The sequence below is a fragment of the Anopheles cruzii genome, chromosome 2 (genome assembly GCF_943734635.1).
Source record: "Anopheles cruzii chromosome 2, idAnoCruzAS_RS32_06, whole genome shotgun sequence".
NCBI classification, from domain to species: Eukaryota; Metazoa; Arthropoda; class Insecta; order Diptera; family Culicidae; genus Anopheles; species Anopheles cruzii.
Window position 1 is genome coordinate 24231475 of NC_069144.1, and position 22696 is coordinate 24254170.

General features: G+C 48.1%; 5 protein-coding genes across 8 annotated transcripts in view; all 5 read right to left on the bottom strand.

The window, feature by feature from the left end:
- Nucleotides 1–5: 5 nt before the first annotated feature.
- LOC128268750 (lysophosphatidylserine lipase ABHD12) lies at nt 6–6501 on the bottom strand. Of its 3 annotated transcripts, none has more exons than XM_053005950.1 (9): nt 6347–6500; nt 6045–6185; nt 5490–5962; nt 3883–5318; nt 2698–2816; nt 2439–2617; nt 941–1528; nt 710–871; nt 6–632 (listed from the first exon to the last, which is right to left on the bottom strand). In XM_053005950.1, exons 4-9 carry the CDS (start codon nt 3972–3974, stop codon nt 468–470), a joined length of 1305 nt encoding a protein of 434 aa, XP_052861910.1. In that variant the 5' UTR covers nt 3975–5318; nt 5490–5962; nt 6045–6185; nt 6347–6500; the 3' UTR covers nt 6–467. The 3 variants fall into 3 exon arrangements, with proteins under 3 accessions (XP_052861910.1, XP_052861909.1, XP_052861911.1); XM_053005949.1 differs by having other exon boundaries at nt 5435–5962; XM_053005951.1 differs by having other exon boundaries at nt 4831–5962; nt 6347–6501.
- A 230-nt stretch (nt 6502–6731) lies between these two features.
- Nucleotides 6732–7612, bottom strand: LOC128278031 (cytochrome b-c1 complex subunit 7-like; the record flags this gene model as incomplete). Its single annotated transcript, XM_053016666.1, has 3 exons — nt 6732–7151; nt 7229–7276; nt 7486–7612. Coding segments are annotated over 3 exons (423 nt in total), but the record flags the coding sequence as incomplete, so codon positions are not given.
- A 529-nt stretch (nt 7613–8141) lies between these two features.
- LOC128269036 (lipoyltransferase 1, mitochondrial) lies at nt 8142–16582 on the bottom strand. 2 transcript variants are annotated; one of them, XM_053006373.1, is made up of 5 exons: nt 15296–16582; nt 13537–13644; nt 10559–10662; nt 10113–10374; nt 8142–10035 (listed from the first exon to the last, which is right to left on the bottom strand). In XM_053006373.1, the coding sequence occupies exons 1-5, from the start codon at nt 15881–15883 to the stop codon at nt 9874–9876; spliced, it is 1224 nt and encodes a 407-aa protein (XP_052862333.1). In that variant the 5' UTR covers nt 15884–16582; the 3' UTR covers nt 8142–9873. The 2 variants fall into 2 exon arrangements, with proteins under 2 accessions (XP_052862333.1, XP_052862332.1); XM_053006372.1 differs by having other exon boundaries at nt 13537–13647.
- Nucleotides 16250–17016, bottom strand: LOC128269037 (uncharacterized). The gene is made up of 2 exons (XM_053006374.1): nt 16553–17016; nt 16250–16374 (listed from the first exon to the last, which is right to left on the bottom strand). Exon 1 carries the CDS (start codon nt 16788–16790, stop codon nt 16581–16583), a length of 210 nt encoding a protein of 69 aa, XP_052862334.1. The 5' UTR covers nt 16791–17016; the 3' UTR covers nt 16250–16374; nt 16553–16580.
- Nucleotides 17017–19131: 2115 nt separating this feature from the next.
- The window catches only part of LOC128269048 (protein 4.1 homolog), a 42487-nt gene continuing 38922 nt past the window's right edge, over nt 19132–22696 (bottom strand). Inside the window, exon 15 of the mRNA XM_053006394.1 lies at nt 19132–22080. Coding sequence (XP_052862354.1) covers nt 22015–22080 — 66 coding nt within the window. The 3' untranslated portion in view covers nt 19132–22014. The remainder of the gene's footprint in view (nt 22081–22696) is intronic.

A 22696-nucleotide genomic window follows, 5' to 3' on the forward strand; every position in this document is an offset into this window, starting at 1 on the left:
TTCATAGGTCTACTATTTATTGAATAACATAGTCCTTGCTCAATAGTTCATCTAAAACATTGTTACACACTAATACCTGCTCTCTGTGCCGGCCGCCACCACCGGCCCGGCTGATCTACAGCATACGGACGTCTCTGACGGATGCCTTGGGTGCACCGTGGGTATTTGGTCAACACAAACAAACACGCGCACCTACAGGCGGACCCAAAACTCAGCAACCGCGATCGTGCGATCACGAAGATCGTGATCCCCAGCGATTCAGTAAGCACGATGCGCCTCCTCTGCACACACCACAGGGGCGGCATTGTGCCGTTCCCTGCCCTACGTTACTCATCGGTATTACTTACTGTACTGATTTGTTGTTTTCCTCGTACTGCACTTAGTGGTAATGAAAGGGAATATCCTTCTTCTCCGTCTCCATAGAGTGCGTATTGTCACATTTTACTTTCGTTCAATTCCTTTGGCATTTAGTACTGCTCGTCGCGATAGGCATGGAAAAAGCGCACGACAATCTCGGGCAGATTCGGTGCCCGACAGATGTGCTTGTGACCGTAGTGGCTGGACTTTTCGAAACGATGAAACTCGATCGGTCCCCAGGATTTGCCGCGCGTATCGAGCGCTTTCCGATAGAGCTGCAGGTGGGGGGGTAAAAGAAGGTCAGTAAAGAGAAAACGGATTTTGAACCGGAACGCGCGCCACCACCACTAACCTTATAGCCTAAGTCGAATGGCACAACTAGATCGTCCTCGGCGTGAAGGATCAACACCGGCTGCCGGAACTCCGCAATGTGCTGGTCGGACTCGAAGCGCAGCATATTGTTGTACATCGGGACCGAGACGGTGTAATCGAACCACGGCAGGTGACGATACAACTACAAAAGCGAAGCAAGCAAGGGACGGTTAACTTCCGGTTGGCCCTTTGTGATGGCTAAGAGCCCTACCTTCGAGAACGGATGGGCACAGATCTCCTCCCGGATGTTGTTGAACGGGCTCTCCAGTACCACTGCCCGTGGCCCCGGCAGGCTCATCTCGGTCACCAGTGACAGCAGGTGGGTCGAAACACCCGTTCCCAGCGAGTGGCCCCACAGATAGACCGGATTCTTCGTGATGCTCGTGATGTACTGGTAGACGGCGAGCGCATCGTACACGACGCCCCGTTCCGTCGGTGACAGGTTGGCCGAATCTGCGTAGCCCCGATAGTCCATCGCCACGACGTGATAGTTGTGGGCACGCAACATTTTGTACAGCTCCACACGGTGCGTGGCCCCACGGGAAGCCGTGTTACCGTGCAGGTACAGCACCACATCGTTCGTCGTCGCCCGTAGGCTCTCCTCGAACAGGGCCTTCTGGTGGCGCTCGTCGTGCGGATCGAACCCTTCCGAGCGCAGGACGCGCTCGATCGGACGGTAACGATCGTCGTCAGTTGTGGCCGGGGTCGCCAAAGGGATGCTTCCACCCCGTTGGATGCCGCTGCTGCTGCTGCTGTAGTCTTCCTGCGCCGTTACCACCGTTCCGTTAGCGATGGTGTCCTGTCGTTAAGGAGTAGAAGTAAAATGCATAAGCTCTGCTGTGCGACAGTAGCGTAAAACAATGTGTTTGCATAAATAGTTAGACTGCTAAGGGTCCTCAATATATAAACAAACAAGCGACAATAAAGAAACAATTAAATACCAAACAACCGAAAAATTCTAAGCCATTCTGGCGCTGATGGGTGAGCTCTGCATTGCTTTGTCCCTTTTTCCTTTTGCGCATAAATATCTCATGTTCTTAAGGTGCACTCGTGAGAAAAAGGGAAGCGGTGGGAACGTGCGCCGCCTTACGTGACACTCTGCCTTTAAAATATTTACCACAAATCTCCATCATTATCCTAGGCCCATTATCGTAAACTAACACGCAACGGTCTAGCGAAGGCCCCATAAAACATGCACGACGGGGGAAATTTAAAGTGGATCTCAAAAGGTGTAGGGTAGTACACCACACCATCGTGCATTGAATCACAGCTTGGGGTCAATCGATGGCAATCGAAAAAAACACAAAACGGTAGTCGTTGCATTGCATAATGGATTGGGGAGATAATTCAACGAAGAGCAACGCTACCTCGACGGGTGATGTATTATAAAAATAGCGTGACGTGGTCGTGTGACCGCCACCGATTGACCACCATCGGCTTGCGGAAGGCTGCGCCGAATGCCGGACCGCGTGTACGTCACTCACCGCAGAGCGCATCGTCGTCTTAGAGGAAAAATCGCGCACTCGCCAGACCACCGTCCATGGCTAAAAATAGCTCATGCCCGCCTGTGCCGTGAAAGGCCACCAAGACACGATATATGAGCATACAACACAACACACACACTGTTCTCGCCGCATCTCGAAAGAGATTCGCTGCTGCACCATTTCAAGAAGCAAGATCATCTCAAGCAGCACCGGCCTCGATCATACCTCGTCAACGTGAAGCTCCTTGGCGTAGCGGCGAACCAGATCGTTCGGCAGCACGTGCCAGACCGCGATATCGACATCGATATCTTCCTCCTGGTCACGGTAGTTGATGTAGAAGTTCCTGGTCGCGTACAGTCCACTCTTTTCGGGCCGCTTCAGATCCAGGTTCGGTGGGTACGTTACTGAAACGGCAAGCGAAGCAGAATTAATAAACAATGCCACAGGCCCCGGTCCCGGCACGCGAGATCGGTGTTTCACTCACTGAAAGTAAGGAACAGTATGCTCTTTTGCATCGCGTACGAAAACTTGAAGATGATCGGCATCACGACGAACAGGACCACAAACACTAGCAGCGCGATCTTGCATGTCAGCAGCCCGATCCTGGAACGGTTCCGAGAGAGAGATGATTAGATTAGTATGAACTAAGAAAATGGCCTGCCAAAGGACGGGACACCACGAGTGTGAAGTGTCCGCGCGGTAGGTAATTCAGTATTCTTTCCGATGCACTCTCCGACGGGGACTTTCACATAGGACGACACTGTAGGGAACACGGAGGGTTCAAAACGCTTTACTTATAGTAGCATGACATCGCCGGCCGGTGAGCAGTCAACCGCAGATGGAACGAACTACGGAACGGATGCGTCGTCGCGTGCGATTCGATAATGCACCGTAAGCAGAAGACGATGATCCTCCGTTGCGGGTTGCACCTCGCCGAGTGGCGCCGTATGGGCGTTTCACCATTCACTTAGAGCCGGAGTCTCGAGGCGTGGGACTGGCTGATGAACCTCGCTTAACAACGTCGCACACGATGTCTAACTGGCAGTCCGATTCCAGGCCAGCCCCGGCTGCAACGTGAGTGGGTTCGGAAGTCGGACGATGAGGTTGATGAGTAAACAATTCCAAGCAAAACAGTGGCGATAAACGAATGAATGATCGATGTTGTATTCTTCGAAATAGATTAGTTTTGTCAAGCATGTCAGCACACAACTCGAACATTCCATTTCGAGCGTACTGCAGACAGCGATGCACTCAGCTTGTTGACGATCGAGAGACGATCATAGAGCAAAACAGGAACTTCAACAAAGAACGGGAAGCGTCAAGGCAAGGCGTTTGTTCCGCCCGTCAGCACCGAGTGTGAATTGGCATCACGACGTTAGAAATAGAAGCAATAGAGCAAAACAAATCTCATCTCGTCTCCCGTACACGTCCTTGACACTGCAGTTAATTTAATTCAATTTACACTCAATGTACCCAAGTGGGGCAAAACGAGTTCCAGATCGTGGCGATCGCCTCGAACTCCAAAAAGGCCCCATGAAAGAGCGGGCGTGGAAAAAGAGGGAAAACACTTAAACACACACATACACACATCGAAGGGGTAGGAAAACGTGCATGGAGAGCGCAGTGGCGGGGAAATTTCACATCCAGTTTCATCCGGGGCTGTACTTACAGATCGGTCAACCAGAGCACCACGGCCATCCCGGGCAGGACCGTGGTCTTGAAGAGATCGGTAATGAGCCGGTCGAGATCGAATCGTACCATGTTTGCTTTGGTTTTTGTGTCTTTGGAGATTTGGAGCTTGAAACACACCCGACAGGCGAAGAGAAAGAGAGAGAGAGCGAGAGAGCGCAATAGCAGTAGAGAGTCCAGAGTAGGCTACGAGGATCCCTTTGTCTTGGCAAGGATCGCAGCCGCCCGAAAGGCGAAAGGGAAATTAAGGATTCACACGGTACGGTGGGCACTATGGGAACAAAACCACCCGTACACAACTACACACGCAAAACACACAAGCGCACAACCCTTTAACGGGACAAACAAGAGCGTAGCGTAAGCAATTTAACGGCCAACACGCAGCACGCAGCGCTTCTCGGCTGTGGTGAGAGACAAGCGCCACGGGAGCAGCACGCTGGCTTCGCCGTCCGTAGGATGGACACGTTTACGCAAGATTTACTAGTGACAAAATAAGCTCTTCAATACACGCGTCCACACGCGCCACTCCTGCATCGCAATCAGCCGCGATCGTAGAGGTCCTCGCGTCTCGGATGGGTTTCCTTCTTTTGTGTCCAACACAAAGCACTGATTCACGAGCTACACGGCCAGACCGCCAGCAACGTCCGCTATTCTCGGTGTGCACTCGCCGCCGCCGCGGTCCAACAATAAAATCCGTATGATTCACCAGCGCGAACCGCGAGCATCTGTCATTCCGGGCGAAAACTTGTTGCAACGCGCACGCACACACTCGCGAGCCAAGCTATCGCGGGTATTGCGTTGTCATGGAGATGTCGATAGCTGGCGGTGAAACAAAAAAGGGCGACTCCCTTTAGCGGCGCACACTACGCGCGATTGTTCCCGGAAGCAGTGACAGATCGCAAATTCTTTCTTATCTCGTCGTAATCACCTTTTGAGAACGCGCCGCCGGTAGGACCAGTACATGCCTGCGCGAGGTAGGGCCGCTGGGATCGAACTGATGACACCGCGAACCGCGATGATAATGTTGGAGCCGGCCCGGCGGACACCTGCGCCGCTACGCGACGGCCACCACTACCACCACAGCCAACCGGCGCCCAACAAACCACTAACCACCACCACACCAACAACAACAACGACGACGAGGGAAATTACAATGCTGGTATCCTCGACGCACTCGTGCGAATCAAAACAACCTCGCGCTGGCGCCAATGATTGCGTTTCAGGTCGATCGTGTTGCGCCAGCGATTGATTGGAGGAGCTTGGCGGATTCTGCAAGTGTTGCGAATGAAAACGTTCTAGTTGCGTTCAAAAACCAAACTCAACTGGCAGCTCTCTCGGCCAGGGCAGGACACGCCGTCCGTAGCAGCGGCAAACTGCGGCGTAAGGAACAAAAATACCGAACACGATGTTTTACGACTAAAAAAATCCAAAAAAAAGAGAGTTAAAAACGCTGCCTTCGCTTGCGTTTCGGCGTGTCGGCCGAACACATTGCAAATAAAAGCGCCAAAAGTAAAAATTTTCGGTCCACCGACCGACCGACGAAGCGCGTTGCGTGAAAGCTGCTGCTGCTGCCAAAGATCAACCGACCGAAAACGCAATACACAAAATACCAGCGAATGCACGCCGGCCGTGCCGGTATCTCGGAACGGGGGGGGCCGAACAAGAAGAGGGCGGCGGAAATGATCAAATACCAAACGAAACCCGTAGTAGTAGTATTTCGGGGCTTCGATGTTTATGCGGATCGCGTTTGCGCTTTTGCGCCGTCCTCTCGCCGAGCGAAAGGTTCAAAGATCGGCCCCCCGCATATGGGTCGGGATTGACGTCGGTGATGCAGGAAAAGTGGCCGTTCACATAGCTTGTACGTTGGCCAACTGCGACAGTATCGGTGTACGTGAAAATATGGGACAGTTTTCGGCCAACTTTGGCACTTGTTGCGGCGACGAATGTTTCCGGAAATAGGCCAGGAAAAGGGGACCCGGTGGCTGTGGTGTGGTGTGATGGTCACCGGGCGCGGCAAGGCTGGCGGTGATGTAACAAAGATCCCCCGGTGTCGTCGCAGGCTGCAATTAAAATAGGAAACTCAGCCAGCTGACATCGGCTCCGGAATGATACACGTAGAGGTTTAATGGCAAACATAATTACCCTTTTCGCTTTCGGGCCGGTGTTCGGTGCAAATAAAAAGAAGCGACAAGCGACTGCATAACACACTTGCGACCGTCGTCACATCCTTGGCACTCGTTTGCGCAGGTGTTTGCGATGGACCTCCGCTCCTCCTCTGTCACACTGAAAAGGGGCAGGGTAATTACACGCAATTACGGTTGTAATTACATTGAATATACAATGAATAAGGTTGCCACTGGTTTATGAGTTGTACAAAATTAGTAACGGTGTCCTGGTGTTTAGCGCCAGTTACACAATTATGGTTCGTAATGTTTCTTTCACACCTGATTGATTTATGACGGTCACACGAACCATTCGACGAACATGATGATGTATGGTTTGCGACGAGATGTAGGTAGAAAGAGCGAACGGAACAGTGCAACAAATGTTGGACTTATTTACACAGCTAGTAACACTCGATGATGCCTACCACGGGGTTCCCGGTTCCACCTCTTTAACGCTATTAACTGCCGAAGTTTTATTTGTGCCGCGTGCCGTGCTGACGAAAACTGAACAGCGGCACGCGATAAACATAAACAAACATGGCTGTCAAAATCAGCTGACACATAGAAAAGCTCCGCCCGCTGCGATTCGCTCTACAAAAAGCTTTCGGATTGTTGCGGATCTCACTTAACGTTGAAGAAGTTTAGAGATTTTAAATCAATGCAATCCAGTTTCAGCCGTACTTGATTTATTCCTAATATTTCACATAACCACCACACGACGCTACGCTACCATCCCGGTTTCACAGATTCTTCCCGTGGACCTGGTACGCGGACACGGAAGCGTTTTGCTGCCTCCACCGGGTAGGTGTGTCACTGGTTCGCCGCGCCATGCACATCTACTTTTCCGACTCCCATTTGACCTTCTCATCGCGCTCCCGAACCACTTCGTCTAGGTAGGGTTCCAGGTACTTGGTGTCCTCCTCGTACTTGGTCCACTGCTCCTTCGGAAGGATGGTTTTCGTCATCGACAGGTGGAGTGCGCGCGTGATACGGTAGTTACGCTCATCCTTCACCTTCTCCGGCAGACGGCGGATCGCTTCCTTCACATCATCATTCTCATACAGACAGTCATCTCGGTGCAGACCTACGAATAACGGTGTTACAACCAATAATCTTTCCATCGTTGTGGCGACCCTGGCGACTCGCAAGGGGCGACCTTACCGTACTGGTTGAATCCAGCCATGTTGTAGGCCCATTTTCCGAGGGCAGCTGGGAGGAAAAGGAGAAAACCGGACACAGATTAGAATGTAAACAAAGCCTGTTTGCGCCATTCCGGCCGCTGGGTGGACACAATTTTCACAACATTATGTAATTTGCGCAAGCCGTGCCAAGCAACCATCGCCACAGTGGCCGCATCGGCTACGAGGAAGCGAAATAAAGGACTTTCGTTGTGCAAACTGTGCTCTGGTTACACTCACAGAAAGCTGCCGGTCCTTTGCGGGCGACGTACGACATTTTCAACGTCGAAAATGTTTTGTAAAACCTTCGTCTGAGACTTGTTCTTGCGATATCCAGCAAAACGCGAGCAAAAGTGATCTCGAAGGGTTACTGTCATCAGCAAAGAACGCAAAAGTCAAACTCTGAGGCCGTCACAGGCGCGTTTATACTGTACGGGTGACTTCTGTGATCCGACCATTTTTCGTATTCTTTCAGACGTTTGCTTTAAACTTTTGAACACGCATCAGATTACAGCCATTCAGTGTTCTTTAAACATTGTCTATGTTTATTTATTGTCTATGTTCCGTACGTATAATCTATGCTCGTCTCAAATTAACCATAACATGTCTATTCGTCAGTATCGTAGTTTCCTTGATCTCGCGTCCTTTTAATGTCCGGTTACGACTGTTTGTCCTCGTCTTCGCCAGTAGTAGTTTTAGGTCAGCTACGTTTTTGTTTAGTTAGCTCAGTTTTTTATCAATTAGACACTGTTGCCCATGCCCATTGACTAAATGTATACAAATAAATAAATATGAAAAGTAAAACATTGTACGTTTTGGGTTGTTTCTTAAATCAACACAAAAATGTAGTGTTAAGCACTATATTTTCAAATGTTAAAATATCTCAAAACAAATCGTAAAACTTTCAATGAGTTTAATATTTTATTTTATATTCATAAACGGAAAAAGAAAGCTGTTCCATCGTTCGATCTTAAGCAGTTATTGGTTTCATTTGCATTTTACTAGCTAAGCATCATCAATTCACTTTTTACGAACTAACCAAATTAACCATTTGGCTGGTATTTTTCGGATAACTCAAAAGCATCGCAGCGGATTCGATTCATAGCGCATTTTAGTTTTGTTGTTTTCTTAATTTCTTGTTCAACTACTAGTTATCTTAGCCGGTAACTAACGATAAGCAAAATATACGAACTGGTCAATATTTTCATTAACAGCCTAAATTGAGCCGTTTGCTCTATGTTACGGCGCCTTCGCCAAACGGTGGCGGGTAAGCAAAAAAGAAACAATAGTAAAACCAATCAGCAAAGGAAAAGTGAATAAATTGAAGTTCCAAACTAAAGCTAGCGTCATCAATCGACAGAAGGTTCTACACGGGAGTCCTTTTGGCGGGCCTGGCTGCAACTGGACCACCAGTCGAACCAGGACTCGCGACCGGCAGCATGCGTAACGAAATGATATGATCGTATTCTCGATGTATCCTTCTCGTTCGGCGTCGGTGCTACGCATTCCGGTCACCGAACGATACAGAATAAAAACTAAGTAACTAAACACTTACACGGGTGCAGTGATCGTCAAGGTAAGAAAGTGTGACTAAAAACTATATGAGCCTACCGTTGCCTCCAGCCTACGATAAAGCTTGGCCGTCCGTCGTAAAAACAGTGCCTATTGAATACATTTTGATTAATTTGTTGTCGTGTTGTGCGCATTATCACTTTAGGGCACTAACGATCGTGATCTACTGTTGCAATCATAATGCACTCGATCTCTATCTTTCTCTCTCACACACACAGGCACACGCGCAAAAGACCGGCATCGAAAAGTCCAAGGTTTTATGAGTCAGTTACATTTGGGTTTTCAAAACACGCATCGATTGGCGGCTGTGAACGTACTTTGTGTGCTAATTTTGTTTTTTCCCTCATTTCCGCTGACTATTCATAAGTGTCTAAGCGTGATTTTTTTTTTTGTTAAGAAGGCACTGGGCGTTTGTGTGCAACTGGTCACCTTTTCGCCCGTCGATGAAATTTCCTTTTTTGTATGGGTCGCTTCACTAAACTACTTTCTTGCGCCAACCGGCAAACAAACAGCTGATTAGCGGTGCGGCGATGTTGTTGTGGTCGTTAGTGCAAGGTCGACCTCGCGCGACCGGGCCCCTATTCGTACCTCAACTGTAGAGGTTTCGGAATTTGCAACTGGATGTGTGAGGCGGTAGCCATTGTTTTGTTGTTTACTGTCGCTTTCTTGTGTCAAGAAGGTATCAATAAATGAATTTAATTTCAATCCATTGCACTGGTTCAAAAGTTCTCTGCCCCATGGTAGTGGTAGTGTGATGGTAAGGCATAGGATCGCTGGGGTTTAGTTCACGGGGTGTGCGCCATTGTCGGATAGTCCAATTGGTCAGCGGAGTTGTTGCTATAGTGACAAGCCCTCCGCGACCTCGATGGACCCTCGAGGGGTCAGGCAAACGCTGGATGGGAAGTAGGGTCATTCCACAAACACATTCAGAAACAATTCTTCGTCGAAATAGAAGGCACAGCTGAAGTGGCCGCTTGGTGGTGATTGCTATCGGTTGTTGTTGCTATGATCGTCGCCTTCCGAAGCGGCCGAAACCGTTGCCGGAAGAACCAAACTTCATAAGCCCATAGCGTGGCGCATGCTCTCAGTGTTGGCACCCTTCAGGGCGTCCACAATGCCGTTGAAGCAATCCTCGTCGTACGGCTGGCCAACCATATCCGAGACAACCGGGATCGGTTCGTGGTTCGGAAGAACGAGACTGATTTCCTTAATCAGTGCCTATTTGAGACGAGGAAAGAAAAACCAAACATTCGATCAGTTAATGCTCGATCAATGAAGAGTGCGAATGAACCTACCTTTTCCACGTCTACCTTCACCTTCATCTCGGGGTGCTGGTCACTAGTGTCCGCTGCCGATTTCATTTGGATCGTCTTCTGCACGGAAAAGGCGGGCGTCTTGCCGAACCGCCAGTCCCACGAGGCAAAGTTTTCGCGCAGCTCGCTAATGCCCGGGAACCACTTGTCGGTTGGATTGATCAACTGGAAGCCCCGCTGTTTCATCAGTAGCTCCCGGCCACCATCAGTCAGCTGGGTGGCTGGTGTTCGCAGGAATTCATATCTGAGTGGAAGAGACGAGAGAGGTGGATTAATCGCGAGATTAAAAACAAGGCAGAAATGCATGGTAACTCAGCGTTGGACTTTTCAAAAATGTATACCAAATTTGTGATTATTTTCATTTTTGCGGCATGCAGTAAATGAAAAAAGGAGAAGTTGGCTATGCGAATCGAGAGCCAGCAACTTACCCGACGGCCGATAGGAGCTGCTGTATGTTAACGCTACGGTTCACGTCGACCAGATTTTTGATTGGCGAAGGGATGGAAGCGGTGGCCTTGCTCGTTATTTCGACCTGTACCGACAAAACAGAAACATAAAAAATATAATTCCCAAGCGCCGAGGAGGGCAAGAACGTCACCACTGGCAATAGAAACCGAATACGATCAGCATCATTTCACGTTAGCCGTGCGCCGGCCGCCCCATGGCTTCGGCCAAACTCTGCTCTTGATAACCTTCCTTCTCCCTATCCGGTGGGGAGAGTTGATTAACGTTCCCTTATCAACAATACGGCACCAGCACTCCAAGCACCACCATGGCTGAGGGGGTCTCCCGCGACCGGACCACCAACCGAGCGTGTGTCCTTCGCGGTTTTTAGTTTGTCGACCGTGAGCAAACAAAAACATAATCGACCTCGTGGAACAAAGTACAAATGGCCGTTCGTTTTGGCGGCGTCATATAAAAAGTGGTGCTGCCCTTTGATTGCCGTACGCCCTTTCGGATCTAAGAGAGCCTGGACCGGAGAGGAGAAGTCTCCCCCGGTCGGAAGTTAAATTTGTTAACCGGTTTCAATCATCGGTTGCGTGGCCGGTATGCAGCACTCCTTGTAATTGAGATAAATTGGCAGCATGCGCGCAGCCGTAGGTTGGTTGGAGTAGAGGGCACGAGACACGGCACCAGACATACATTGTGGCCTCTGTGATGACGTGACCGTTTGTTTTTGATTTTTCTTTGTTGTTCGTCCCAGCGCACCGAATCAGCTGTGCCAGAAGAACGCGAGCTACGCGGATGCATAAGGCACACCCGTTCGACGAACAAAGTAGCCCGTCCCATCTGTGCAAATTGCTTGTATCGTTTCGTTTAGCTTCTTTAATTTGTGGTTCAATTTTTCCAATTTAGATTCTTTTCGTGCTTCACATTAACCTAGTTTCGCGCAAACGACACTTTGACTGCTTGATGTGTTGAAGCTTCAGCGTACAATCTTTTCAGTGAAACAAAAATACACCAGATATAAATACAAGATACCACAGCACTGACTCCGGCGACGAAAGCAGATAATCATACAGTCACAGCTGGTGGGTCTTATCAACTCAACGTACCGCATGTTATTGTACTTGTTCCCCGCAGACAAGCGTCGACAAAGCGTCAATTCAATGAAATAGAACAATAAATTACTCCTTAATTTTTGGGACAATCTCGACTCCTTGGTAGTAATTAAACAACCCTCCCGGGATTGATAACGAATAGGCCATTGGCCAAGACAGCTCGCCGATAAGCGGCGGAATATCGGTGCATCATTTAACTTTTTGGGAATTTTCCACAACCGACCTTCACGGGGCCGCCGAAGAGTGGTCTGGTGCTATTCATCCAGCCAGAAAGATTGCACTTTTCTGTGTTCGGTTATCTCACGCGCTGGAATTAATAATGGCCGGTACTCGGTACTAGACGTATCATGTTACCATTCGAGTGAAGAGGGATAATTCTTGAATTACGAATCGGCTACGGTTTGAAAGCGATTATCTATTTGGGTCTTGCGAAAATATACTAAACAAAAATGTTTTCAAAACAAACGGCAAGTAAACACGCTGGACACGCCGGTTTATCAGCAGCGCGCACCGGCGACAAACAATGTTACTACCATCTTACGCACGCCAAAACCACAAAGAAGCAGCAGAAGAAGCCTTATCATCTCGCGGAACGCAGAAAAACTGGTTCGAACCGGCTGCGACTCCATCCCCGCGAACCAGTTCAAAGACATTTGGCCTTAATTCGCCAACACGCACTCTCCTACGGAGGGCCGGAGTGGGTGGTGGTGGTAGCCAAACAATACGGTTCTCTTCTTGTTCCCATCCGCATTGTGTTAGTCATCTTCTTATCGAAAACGCGTTTATCAATTTTTTGGCCACACATTCGCGACACAGAAACACGGGGAAGGTGGCCCGAAAAAAGACTCCAAAGGCGTCCAAAGTGCAGTGAGTGTGGTCAAGGATTAAGCGCGAATCGCTCGATCGAGGTTCGGAACACGGAACGGAACGGAAGATACGGCAGAGCGCAGCTGCAGTCATTGTCCGCAACCAACTGATGCAACTGCCACGGTTAATTCGTCAATTTGTGCCGGTTGTTGAACTGCAAAGCGACCGGAACGAGTTCAACTGCAGTGCGCTTCAATAGTAAAGCGGAAGGGAAAAAAGTGCACCTAATGTACAAAAAGGATCGAAAGAAATTCAACATTCACAAACATCAAACTTAATCAAACAAAAAAGCTTTATAATAACCTAGACATATCAGACTTGATGATTGGAGGGAAGATAAAACTAGCAATCAGATAACACAACAACAAACAATGATCATGATACAATGTCATAAACGAAGCTTATGTCACAGGAAAACATATTTGTTTGAAGCTCAAAACACCCTGCTATCATTCAAGGATCTCGCTCTTGCTAATTGCCCCCCTGGCGTGGTCTGCAAACACAGAGCGATAACAGCATGGCCAAATAAAACAACCCCGTTTCGTAAAACATTTCTTTGACCCCGCTCGCTATCAATCCGGTGCCAGGGGTGCCTCACGATGATGGAGCTGGTTTACCGGTTGATAAGAAAATTTGGAGCTAAATATTTGGTTCATCTTCTTACCACGAAGCTTTCGCTTTCAACGCGGCCGGCTACGTAGGGACACCCGCAGTGGTGGTAGAATACTGTCTGTCCGGCACCAACCATCACACAACTGGACCGGTTTATCTTGTTTCCCTTTCCCAAACGGCACGATTTAACCCCCTGGGCTCCCCTGGGTTCTCGCTCGGGGTGGCGTGGTTAGCAACAGCCCGAGGCGCAATGATGTTGTTTGGTTGATTTACCAATCAGCCTGGAAGGCGTGCAGCTGGAGGTTGATTCTTTTTTTGCAGTGGTGACACCTACATGCGCATTGCTTATTTCGCTCGATACTTACGTTATCTTTGGCAAGGGATGCTCCGAGGTGGAGCTTGTTCGAGTTCACCAGCAGGGTGCAGTGATGATAAGCGTTCGGTTGGCCCAGTTTTGCCGCCGTACCCGATACCTGCTGAGTTAGAAAAGAGAGTGATTAGTCAAGGTAGTAGTACAACTGTCGCCCGTATCAGGCGCAAAGACATCTAGACCTTCATTCTGAAGATTAGTTGAATCCAAATCGGTCTGTTATTTTCTTGCTGACCGCACCGTTTGCAGGCGTCAAAACAGATAGTGTTTTTCTCACCGACACCTATCAACACGGGATAAGGGACATCTGCCAACGGGTGCAAATTTTCTAATGTCTCTTTAATGACGCTCGTTTTGATAGGCCAAAACAGCAACAAGCAGATAAGAAAACTTCCACCAGCCCATAAAGAACCGTGGTGACATAGAAACACATGCGAAGTTCTGAGCTGCAGTTTGCAGCTCAACCAACCCGGATGGCCCGTTGCCTTGCGTAGGCAGATTTGAGACTCATTCTGCCAATGGAACGGAATCTTCCGATCCGACAGGGGCCAACGACTTCGGGCAGTTTGCAACAGTCATCCACGGTCTTCTTGCGTGACAGCTTCTTGCCGGGCAACGGCGGATAGCAGACCCGATGCCCTCCTCCTGCTCGGAGTATCGCCTGTTCGGTGGTCGGTCGTTATTCTGCCAACAGCCTAGCAACAGAACTCCACGCAATAGAGAGCGGGGTCTCTCCCTCTCTCATCACGCTGTTGCACACGCTCTGAAGATCTTAAGCAATCGGGCCACGCGGTTCAAGGGTGAACACCGCCGCGGTCGCCGTTGTCCTCTTCATGCCACACACTCTCTTCCTTGACCAATCGTCGCGTACGCCTCGCCTATCATTCTGACCGTGGAGAAGCATTTCTTCGCGCCGTCGTCTAGCGCTGGGCTGTTATAAAAAGAAGCCAGCACTTTGGTAGTTATCAGCGGTACGCCGCCCTAGTGGTGTGTGTGCCGCGGGAGTGAGCAAGACAGCACGGCCGATGCAGTTGAGAAGTATTAAAAATGATTGCACTTCGCGTGTACGCACAGCCTCGCGTACCGGAGTAGTGTGTGCGCACGGCACGCTGCGTGTGTATTGATGTGGCGCGATCTTCCTTCCGATCGCGAGTCCACAGCACACAAAAAAACCTCGGAACGATGACGGGTTTGTGGGTCACGCTGGAAACACGTGAAACCGTCGTTCGCTATCGGATATCTTCCAAGGGGCAACGTCTCATTCTCGCGCACTCGGCTGGCGACTTGCGCGTGTCTCTTTCCGTCAGTGTTTGGTTCGTGGTTGGAGCCAACGTCAGCGCATTAGCTCTGGAGACAAAGTAAAGGAAGAAACGGTCGCCAAAAACATCTGAGCCGATGTTGCTGCGCTGCGGAAGGTCGTTAAGGATTCAACGTACCTTTAACAACCTACACCGTGGTTCGTCGGCACGTAGGACATACGGTGGCGACCTTCTCTGTTGGAGGGCAACCAATTTTTTTATTTTGAATTATACTTGCAACTCAAGGTAAGTGTAGTTTGACTTGATCACATTGACATGCTGTTTAGATTTAGAGGATTCAATAGGATTAAACATCTTCTCTGTGGCATTTCGTTGGTTTTCTTGAGCCATACTTTCGGGGAACATTCCTCAAGCTCCACCATGCCTTCCCATTTTTTAATAATCGTCAACCTGTGGTCAATGTTTTATGGGTTAGTCAGTACGCTGTAGGTTTACCTTCTTTCCGAGCAGCACAATGTCGTCGCGATCCGTGAGCTCCGCACTGATTCCGTACTCCCGGTACAGGGCGCGCGTAACCAGATTCAGGTTGTACTTTCGATCGTACCGGGCCCGTGGCATGAAGAAGGTGCAGTTCAGGTTTCCCGGATCGTGGTACACGGCGCCACCTCCGCTGTTGCGTCGCGCCAGCTCAATACCGTTCCGCGCCAGCGCGGCCACATTCGTTTCGCTGAAAGGGTTCTGGTGCCGTCCGACCACCACCGACGGCCGATTGATCCAGAGCATTAGGATGTGGTGGTGCGTCAGATCGAAGTTCTTGTAGATCCAGTCCTCGAGCGCCAGGTTGGTGAACACATCGTTCGACTGCGAGATGAAGACGGACTTCTTCACCTCGTCGTCCGGTATCTTCTTGATGTCGGCCGCCGACATCTGCTTGCCGCCCATCGTCAGTTGACCGCCCGTCGGGTGGTGATAGTTCCCACCATCGGTGGCCCCGGTCGAGGCGGCCCGTGACGCACACAGGACGTTCATCCGGGAGACGGACCGTGCGAAGACGGCACAACGCTGCGAAACCATGGCAGCCATCTTGGGGGGTTGTTCTCCAGGGATTGGGTTTTTTCCGTCGGCTTTTCAAACGCAGCGAGATCGTTGGGTGCGCTCCTCAGCTATCTCGCTCTTTCCTTCGTTTCGCACACACGGGATTTGCACTTTTCTTCTTCGCGAAGTAACCGGTTTTTGCTCCGTTGTGGTCGTGGGGTTGTCCCTTCGCGATTTTCGGTACCGTCGTCAGGTGGTCCGTTGTTTTGGCCGGTTCCTTTGTTTTGGTCCTCAAATTCGTATCAATCGATACCGGGCTTGTTTTCGCGCGATTTCGACCACCGAAAAAATGGTAACACTTCGCTTCGCTATATTGGACGTCTTTAATCTCGGTGGCAGTGTTCGGTAGGATGGACCCCGTAACCCGGGTGTGTGCGGACAACAGTATCTATTTTTGTAAAACCACACAGCAGGGAACACACGACACACGCGACACACGTTCGTCGGGGCAGGCGAGACGGCCTCGTGGTCTTCACTGACTAGAGAAGAGAGGGTTTAAGTTTGTTGGTCACTGTTGGCGTTTGTTGTTTTGTTTTATGGCAGACGTCAACGTGGTTGTGGCGGCAATGATATGTAGCGAATACACGGTATGGCTCCTAGTTTCTAATTGTTCTACTGTTCTACCTCTATTGCTTAACGATACACACATACACTCACACAAATGCACACACTCTCGATACGTTGCCTAACAAACGGCGATCAGCTGCTGCTGCGGGATGGCAATGGTTTTGTGGTGGTGGTCGTGGTGGCGCTCGATGGCGTTCGTATCTTCTGCGCTCATCGAGATGAGGTACTCGTGAAGGGCAATGGTCTGGTGCAGCCACTTCCAGGTTTGGTGCAGCGAGTTGATGCGGTACCGAATACCCACACAATCGCGACTACAGTTAAAGGGCATTCCTTTCAGTTGGCCAGACGCGAGAAGAAAAGGCGTTCCACCGCGGTCCTTGCACAGTGGAGTGGATATACAGATAGCAGAGTCTTTCACACACGGCACACGCACTGGGCGACTGTCACATGGAACGGCACAACAACAGCCGGGCTACTGCGCAGTCAGCAAGCGATGATGGACGAGACATGTGCTGATGATTGAATGCGATGAACGGGTAAACGAGGGCTTTGTTAGCGCACACTGGATAACCTGCACGACGATGGGTTGAAATTTTAAATGCACTTTTTTTGCCTGACATTCTCTTTTATATACTTTTATTATCTCTAATATGTTTGATCCTGACTTTAAAACTTCGAACCTGACGACGAAACCTGAACCTGGCTTGGTTTGCACCAACACGAAGCTGGCGACACGTCGAGACACGTCCGTGCGTACGTGTGGATGCGTGCAAGGGTGTTTAAGTTGGGTTGTTCATTAAGTTCTGCGGTTCGATACCAGAGGGATCATTTTCAAAATGGCAAACATTTATGGAATTTATAAATTGGAGTGTCCTTGGAACAAGTGTATTGATGTTTAGGGAGACGAATTGTGTTTTTCAAACCATAAAATTGTGTGTTCTTATCGAGGCAAAGAACTTATTAAACAGCCTAGTATTGGTACAGCCGTTATTTGAAGCCGGCAACAAAATTGTTGTACAAACTCGTGAAAATGGATTACTTGTTTTTAGTTGAAGCTGTTGCCAAACATCGTTGTTTACTGGATTTGAATTATAGTGGGCACGGAACTGACGAAGCGTGGGAGAATGTGGCCCTGGCGATGGGCACAAACAAAAGGACAAGTCATTAGAAACTTCAGGGACTTACAGAAGATGATGGACGAAAAAGGAGAAAGATACCAGGATATTGACGACATGATTCAATTTGCGTACGACCTACCAACAAAATCCTCGGGCGTTCGTAATAAATACACAAGCCGGAGGACCTTGAAATTGTTGAGGTTGTTGAGCAATGGCAGTAGATTCGACACAATTTGACCGCTACATTGAAAGTAAACTACCACCGGGCACTTATATAAAAGGTGACAGCGTTGTGGGAAAAGTTATCGATGCAACATTTACACGAACGTTGTTCCTTCAATGTACGTGGGTGAAGACGATCATACAAAAACCCATTGCGTTGTTTAGGTTTAAGAGAACCATGTCAGCAATTTACAACGTTTCACACCAGTATGGAATAAGAATTGCATGAATGACTACTCCATTGCTCGTTGCATCATGTGATGCTGCAAAATGTATCAAATTTGAACTCGTCCCGCTTCATCGTTAAGCCCAATTGATTGTCATCAGCTTATTACTACGTGCACTACGATTCGCGGTCGTACGTTACGCGAGCGTAACTTCCACCACCATTTATCGTAACAGTGCGATCACGTGTCCGGCGAGTGCATCCCGTTCATCCCGCGTTCCCGGCCGGTTACATGACTACGTGGCAGTTGACGCATGAAATCACCGATGCAGAACACACGAGCTGCAAGCAATTTGTCCTCACCACGCAAGGTCAGAACGCCCGGTGCACCAGGAGACGTTGCGTGCGCATCTCGCAATGATTTAGAAATCGAAACGCAAGTGCAGTGTGGCACCACGGAGTAGTGCAGATGAGATTGATAATGAACCGGTTGGCGCGAGGATCCAGCAGCCGATAAGGCAGCCGCATGAACGCCGATGACGGATGCTGAAGGGTGGCAACGTCACGCCTCGCCGGGAGCCTATAGGTCAACAGCAGTTCAACCCGCTTTTATGACCCACATTCCGCTTGCAGTGTGGTGCATAATTGCGCAGCGCAAAATTCTCTCCACTGTACGGTCAACGAGGAAGTCACCCTTGCGGTCAGCGGAGTGCCGGCGGTTTGCATATCTTGCCGGTTGCCAGAACGACAGCGCACAGAGATTAGCGATCAACTCGAGATTATATTATCAGATTATTACTTTGTGTGACCCAGATGAAGCAGTGCAGCAATCCGTCGGAAACGAAAATATTAGAAAATAGCCACGGTTCGATTACACGTAAGCCAAGTCTTAATCACGATGCGTTTTATTAGTTTTTTTGCTGCTGTATTGCACAACACTCCATTGTAGATGCACCAACAAAAGCATGCACGCGCGGTACAGTTTATGCCATTGCCACTGATTAGTGTGTTTGGATTTGTGCGTGTGTGTGAATACAGGTAGCCAGCGGCCGCTGTTACGCCGGGAACTTCCGGCAACATCGAGCAAGCTTAGAGACCATCGCGACGACGGCTGATGGCTGCGTTGCTTACTAGTGTTTATAATTGGTTTTTGGTTCGGTTTGTTACGAAAAATCGTCCCGAAGATCATCATTTTGTTAACATCACCATTTGTTAGCCTAAGGTTTTCCTTTTGTTTTTGTTAATATTTGTAAAAACATGTTAATCTGGGTATTCGAGGGAGTAACTGGGAGAAAAATGTGTGTACGATTATGCAAAACGCGATCGAAATGTCGCTGCAAGATTTCGAGCGGCGTTAGTTAAATGCTGTCTTCAAACTTTTCTCCTATTTCTCCTACGGTTATATGATGATTGCGGGTCCGGCGTGACCAATAGATCTTTGATTCTAGCAAAACCTACGAAGCCGGAACATACGCTAGAGGCTACAGCTGCAGATCCACTTGCTACCACAGCCACTTTAGTTTCTTGCCACGTTATCTGATAATGCACAAAAAGACGCTCTGATTCCGGCCATTTCTTACTCACGAACTACGTAATGACTTTCGCAGGATCGTTGGTTGTTGTTTATGTTATGGATTTCATTTTTGCTTTGATTTCGCGTTTGAAACCATGTAGGTAATCAGTGAATTCCACTCTTGTCGGCAGTTCTCGTAAGCTAAAACTGGCATGCCACGGTCCGGGAAGGGTGTGTGATGTTAGTGAATCCCAGGTGTACTACAATCCGCCTCCGAAGCATACTGCGCCTTGCGCCGAGAAGCGGACTGTGTACATGAATTTATAAACAAACAATACGGTAAAAGCGAGTAACGAAAATGAAGAGCTGATGCTTAACAATCGTTTTAATGTATTTAGATTTAGATTAAAAAAGAAAGAACTGAAGAAATTTCACAATTTGTGTAATTTTAACTAAAACTAAAATTAACAAAAAATATATTATATATTACCTTACGCGCGATCTCTTCTGCACTTTTCTACAACGATTCTACTTAGCGTTGCGCTGTTCCTCAACTCCACTACTAATCGTTGAAACCTCTTGTGTTTGTATGATTGCGCGACATGCGTCATTCGACCTGCTCCCGGCCAAGATTACCGGCCGAGTATAGTTATGTTATGCTTCATTTAAAAGGGGCTATCCCGAAAATCCTCAACGAAGCCCTAACGCAGTAAAGAGCAACACAACAAAAACGACAAATGTCAATAAACTACGATAAAGCAAAGTACGAGCAAAGTAGATCAAAAAGCAAGAAGCTTTTGCACGAGAGATGCAAATAAATTAAACGCAAATTATAATTTAGACCCCGGACGATCGGTCGACGGTTTTAGTACGAAAATAGATATGGGGAAAAGAAAACTATAGTTCCTCAAATGTAACACTCACGCGGAAAAGAACTATGTGGAATGTTAAATTCGAAACGAAGCCTTAAATACGAAACAGTAAGTGAAAGGTAAGGTTGATGGATGAATTCATGTAGCTGAGATGATATCGCAACTGCGGTAGAGTGGCTGTTTGTGATCCGTTCTCGTTCGGTTCGGTCATGATTTGCTAACTTTCGTTACGTTCGTTGGAAAAACAGGAATACAAATAAGGCAACGACTGACGATCGTGTATTCTTTTCTTGTAAAGCTGCACCTACTTTTTAAACCGCTAATTTTGGGGGATCATTTTTAATAATCCTGATGTTTTTTTTTCTCAAAGCGTTTCAACTTTATAGTGTTCGTCGTTCGGCCGTTCTTGCTAAAAACGATTGGTGGTGCTCGCTCTGAATGATGGTGATACGTTCTTATCGTTTGTTTTTGATCATGCTATTGGTGTGTTGAACACTGATGGTGTTTGATCTTCGAAGTTTTAAGCGCAAAATACTAGCCTGTGTATTGTGTTGCAGGTCCATTGTTTCTTAGAGCTAACACGAAGCTGATTCGAAATTGATGACTAATTTGTTTTTTATCAAATTTTAACAAAATACAGTTGAATTTATTCACAAAGTAGGAAAGTAAGAAAGGAAATTATAACAACAAAAAAACGAATACTCAAACACATTTTTTGCAGCGCCGGGGATAAACATCTTTGCTTAATTTGAAGCTATGATAAATGATAAGCATGTTACTCAAATTTCGACACGTGTTTCTTTTTTATCGTTTTTTCTCTGTTATCGCGTTTATGAGTTTACCAAAAGACACATACTGTACCATAACAACTGTAAATAGTGTTTTCAGATTGTTCTCTTCTGTGTTTTGCAAATGCACAATCATCCTTCGTTTGTGTTCTGACAATTCTGTTACCATTATATGACTTAACATGAAAGATTCTCGAATTAAACATCATTATACGCACTTGTATATCTAGTATATATTTCGCTTCCACTTTTTTTAATCATTTTTCAGGATTTTTGTTCTTTCTTTAAGCATTGGCGAATTTTTTAAGCGAATTTGATTGTTTGCCTGCGTCCCACTGTACTGCTGCTCCTTCGCTGCAGCAGCAGCATCAAGCAGAACGGTCACTACTTCTTCTTCTTCGCTCACATTGCATGCCACACGCGCTTTAAGCAATAAATAAATATATGAATATTCTTTTCTTTTGTTGCATCTTTCCACTCGCCACGCATATGTGTTGACCCGTCCCGCGCAACCTTCGGGGCCAAGTTATAGGATTTGCACTTATAGTTTCTCTTTCATCCCGGTCGCCGTTGTGGTGTTTCTACGATCGATCGAGTTTGATTTGCTAAGCTAGCGCGAACCACACACCACATGAAGCAAAAAATTTCATTTAAAAAAGGGAGAGAGAAATAGTTCAACAGCAAGCAACAACAAACTGGCCTTCCGTTATCTTCGGTTCATGTGCACCTCATGGCACCGCAACACTCCAGCAACTGCATTCCGCCCATCTTCGCCATTTCTTCTATCCGTTAGGAGTGCAGCAAGAGTGCGGAGTCACCGAATCAGCGCACTTGACTTGTTGGACCGCACCGAGAGTGTACACTGTTGTTGGCCTATTGCGACTGCTGCTGAATTTCGATCTTCTCCACGGTCATGTCCGGATTCATGGCAGTTGCTTCCTGTAGGATGAAGGAAGGGCGATTTAGTGCGAATAGTAGCATAGTATTATGTTTCACATTTTACAAACAACTCAATCAAAAGCAACGTGTAGGAGACAGAAAGAGAGAGAGAGTTAGTAACCGAAAACAAGTATTCCAATCGGGTTTCGGAAACGGGTGAGAAGCCAGCAAACAAATGGAAATACACTATTCTTTCCCGAAAGATGAACACGATTTGATTAGAGTGTATCTTCCTGTGGGTTAAGAGAAGCGTACGAATTCCAGCGAAGGATCCAGCATACAACTCGACACATAATGGTGCTGCTAGCGAGCAATGTCAGTCAGTGTGCAAAAAGGATGCGAAATGCAAATGAGAACATGACGCACACGCTCAAGCAAACACGATCACAGAATAGTGAGCTACTGGCATCGAATTCGGTCTGATTGCCCTGATGTGTGGAGTGATGGACAGTAGAAAAAGAGAGAGAGAGAACGGGAAAGATTTCCACGTGTCCCATGGTGTCGAAATCTTCTCCGATCAATCATGTCGCCGCGAGTGATACAACAATTTCGGGATGATTTTGAGCGAATGAAATTTGATTCCGCCGGTACCGCGGATCGACACGTGATGTGATCG

Bases quoted from the DNA above. Each gene is read 5' to 3' on its own strand.
- LOC128268750 (XM_053005950.1), bottom strand. From the start codon at position 3,974: ATGGTACGATTCGATCTCGACCGGCTCATTACCGATCTCTTCAAGACC. The intron at 2,618-2,697 runs GTGAGTGAAACA...TTGCCGTTTCAG, and splicing joins CATACTGTTCCTTACTTTCA to TAACGTACCCACCGAACCTG. The intron at 1,529-2,438 runs GTATGATCGAGG...CCTTAACGACAG, and splicing joins AGGAGCTTCACGTTGACGAG to GACACCATCGCTAACGGAAC.
- LOC128269036 (XM_053006372.1), bottom strand. From the start codon at position 15,883: ATGGCTGCCATGGTTTCGCAGCGTTGTGCCGTCTTCGCACGGTCCGTC. The intron at 13,648-15,295 runs GTAAACCTACAG...TTTCTAACTCAG, and splicing joins TTGTGCTGCTCGGAAAGAAG to CAGGTATCGGGTACGGCGGC. The intron at 10,036-10,112 runs GTAGGTTCATTC...CGTCTCAAATAG, and splicing joins TGAAGGTAGACGTGGAAAAG to GCACTGATTAAGGAAATCAG.
- LOC128269037 (XM_053006374.1), bottom strand. From the start codon at position 16,790: ATGCCCTTTAACTGTAGTCGCGATTGTGTGGGTATTCGGTACCGCATC.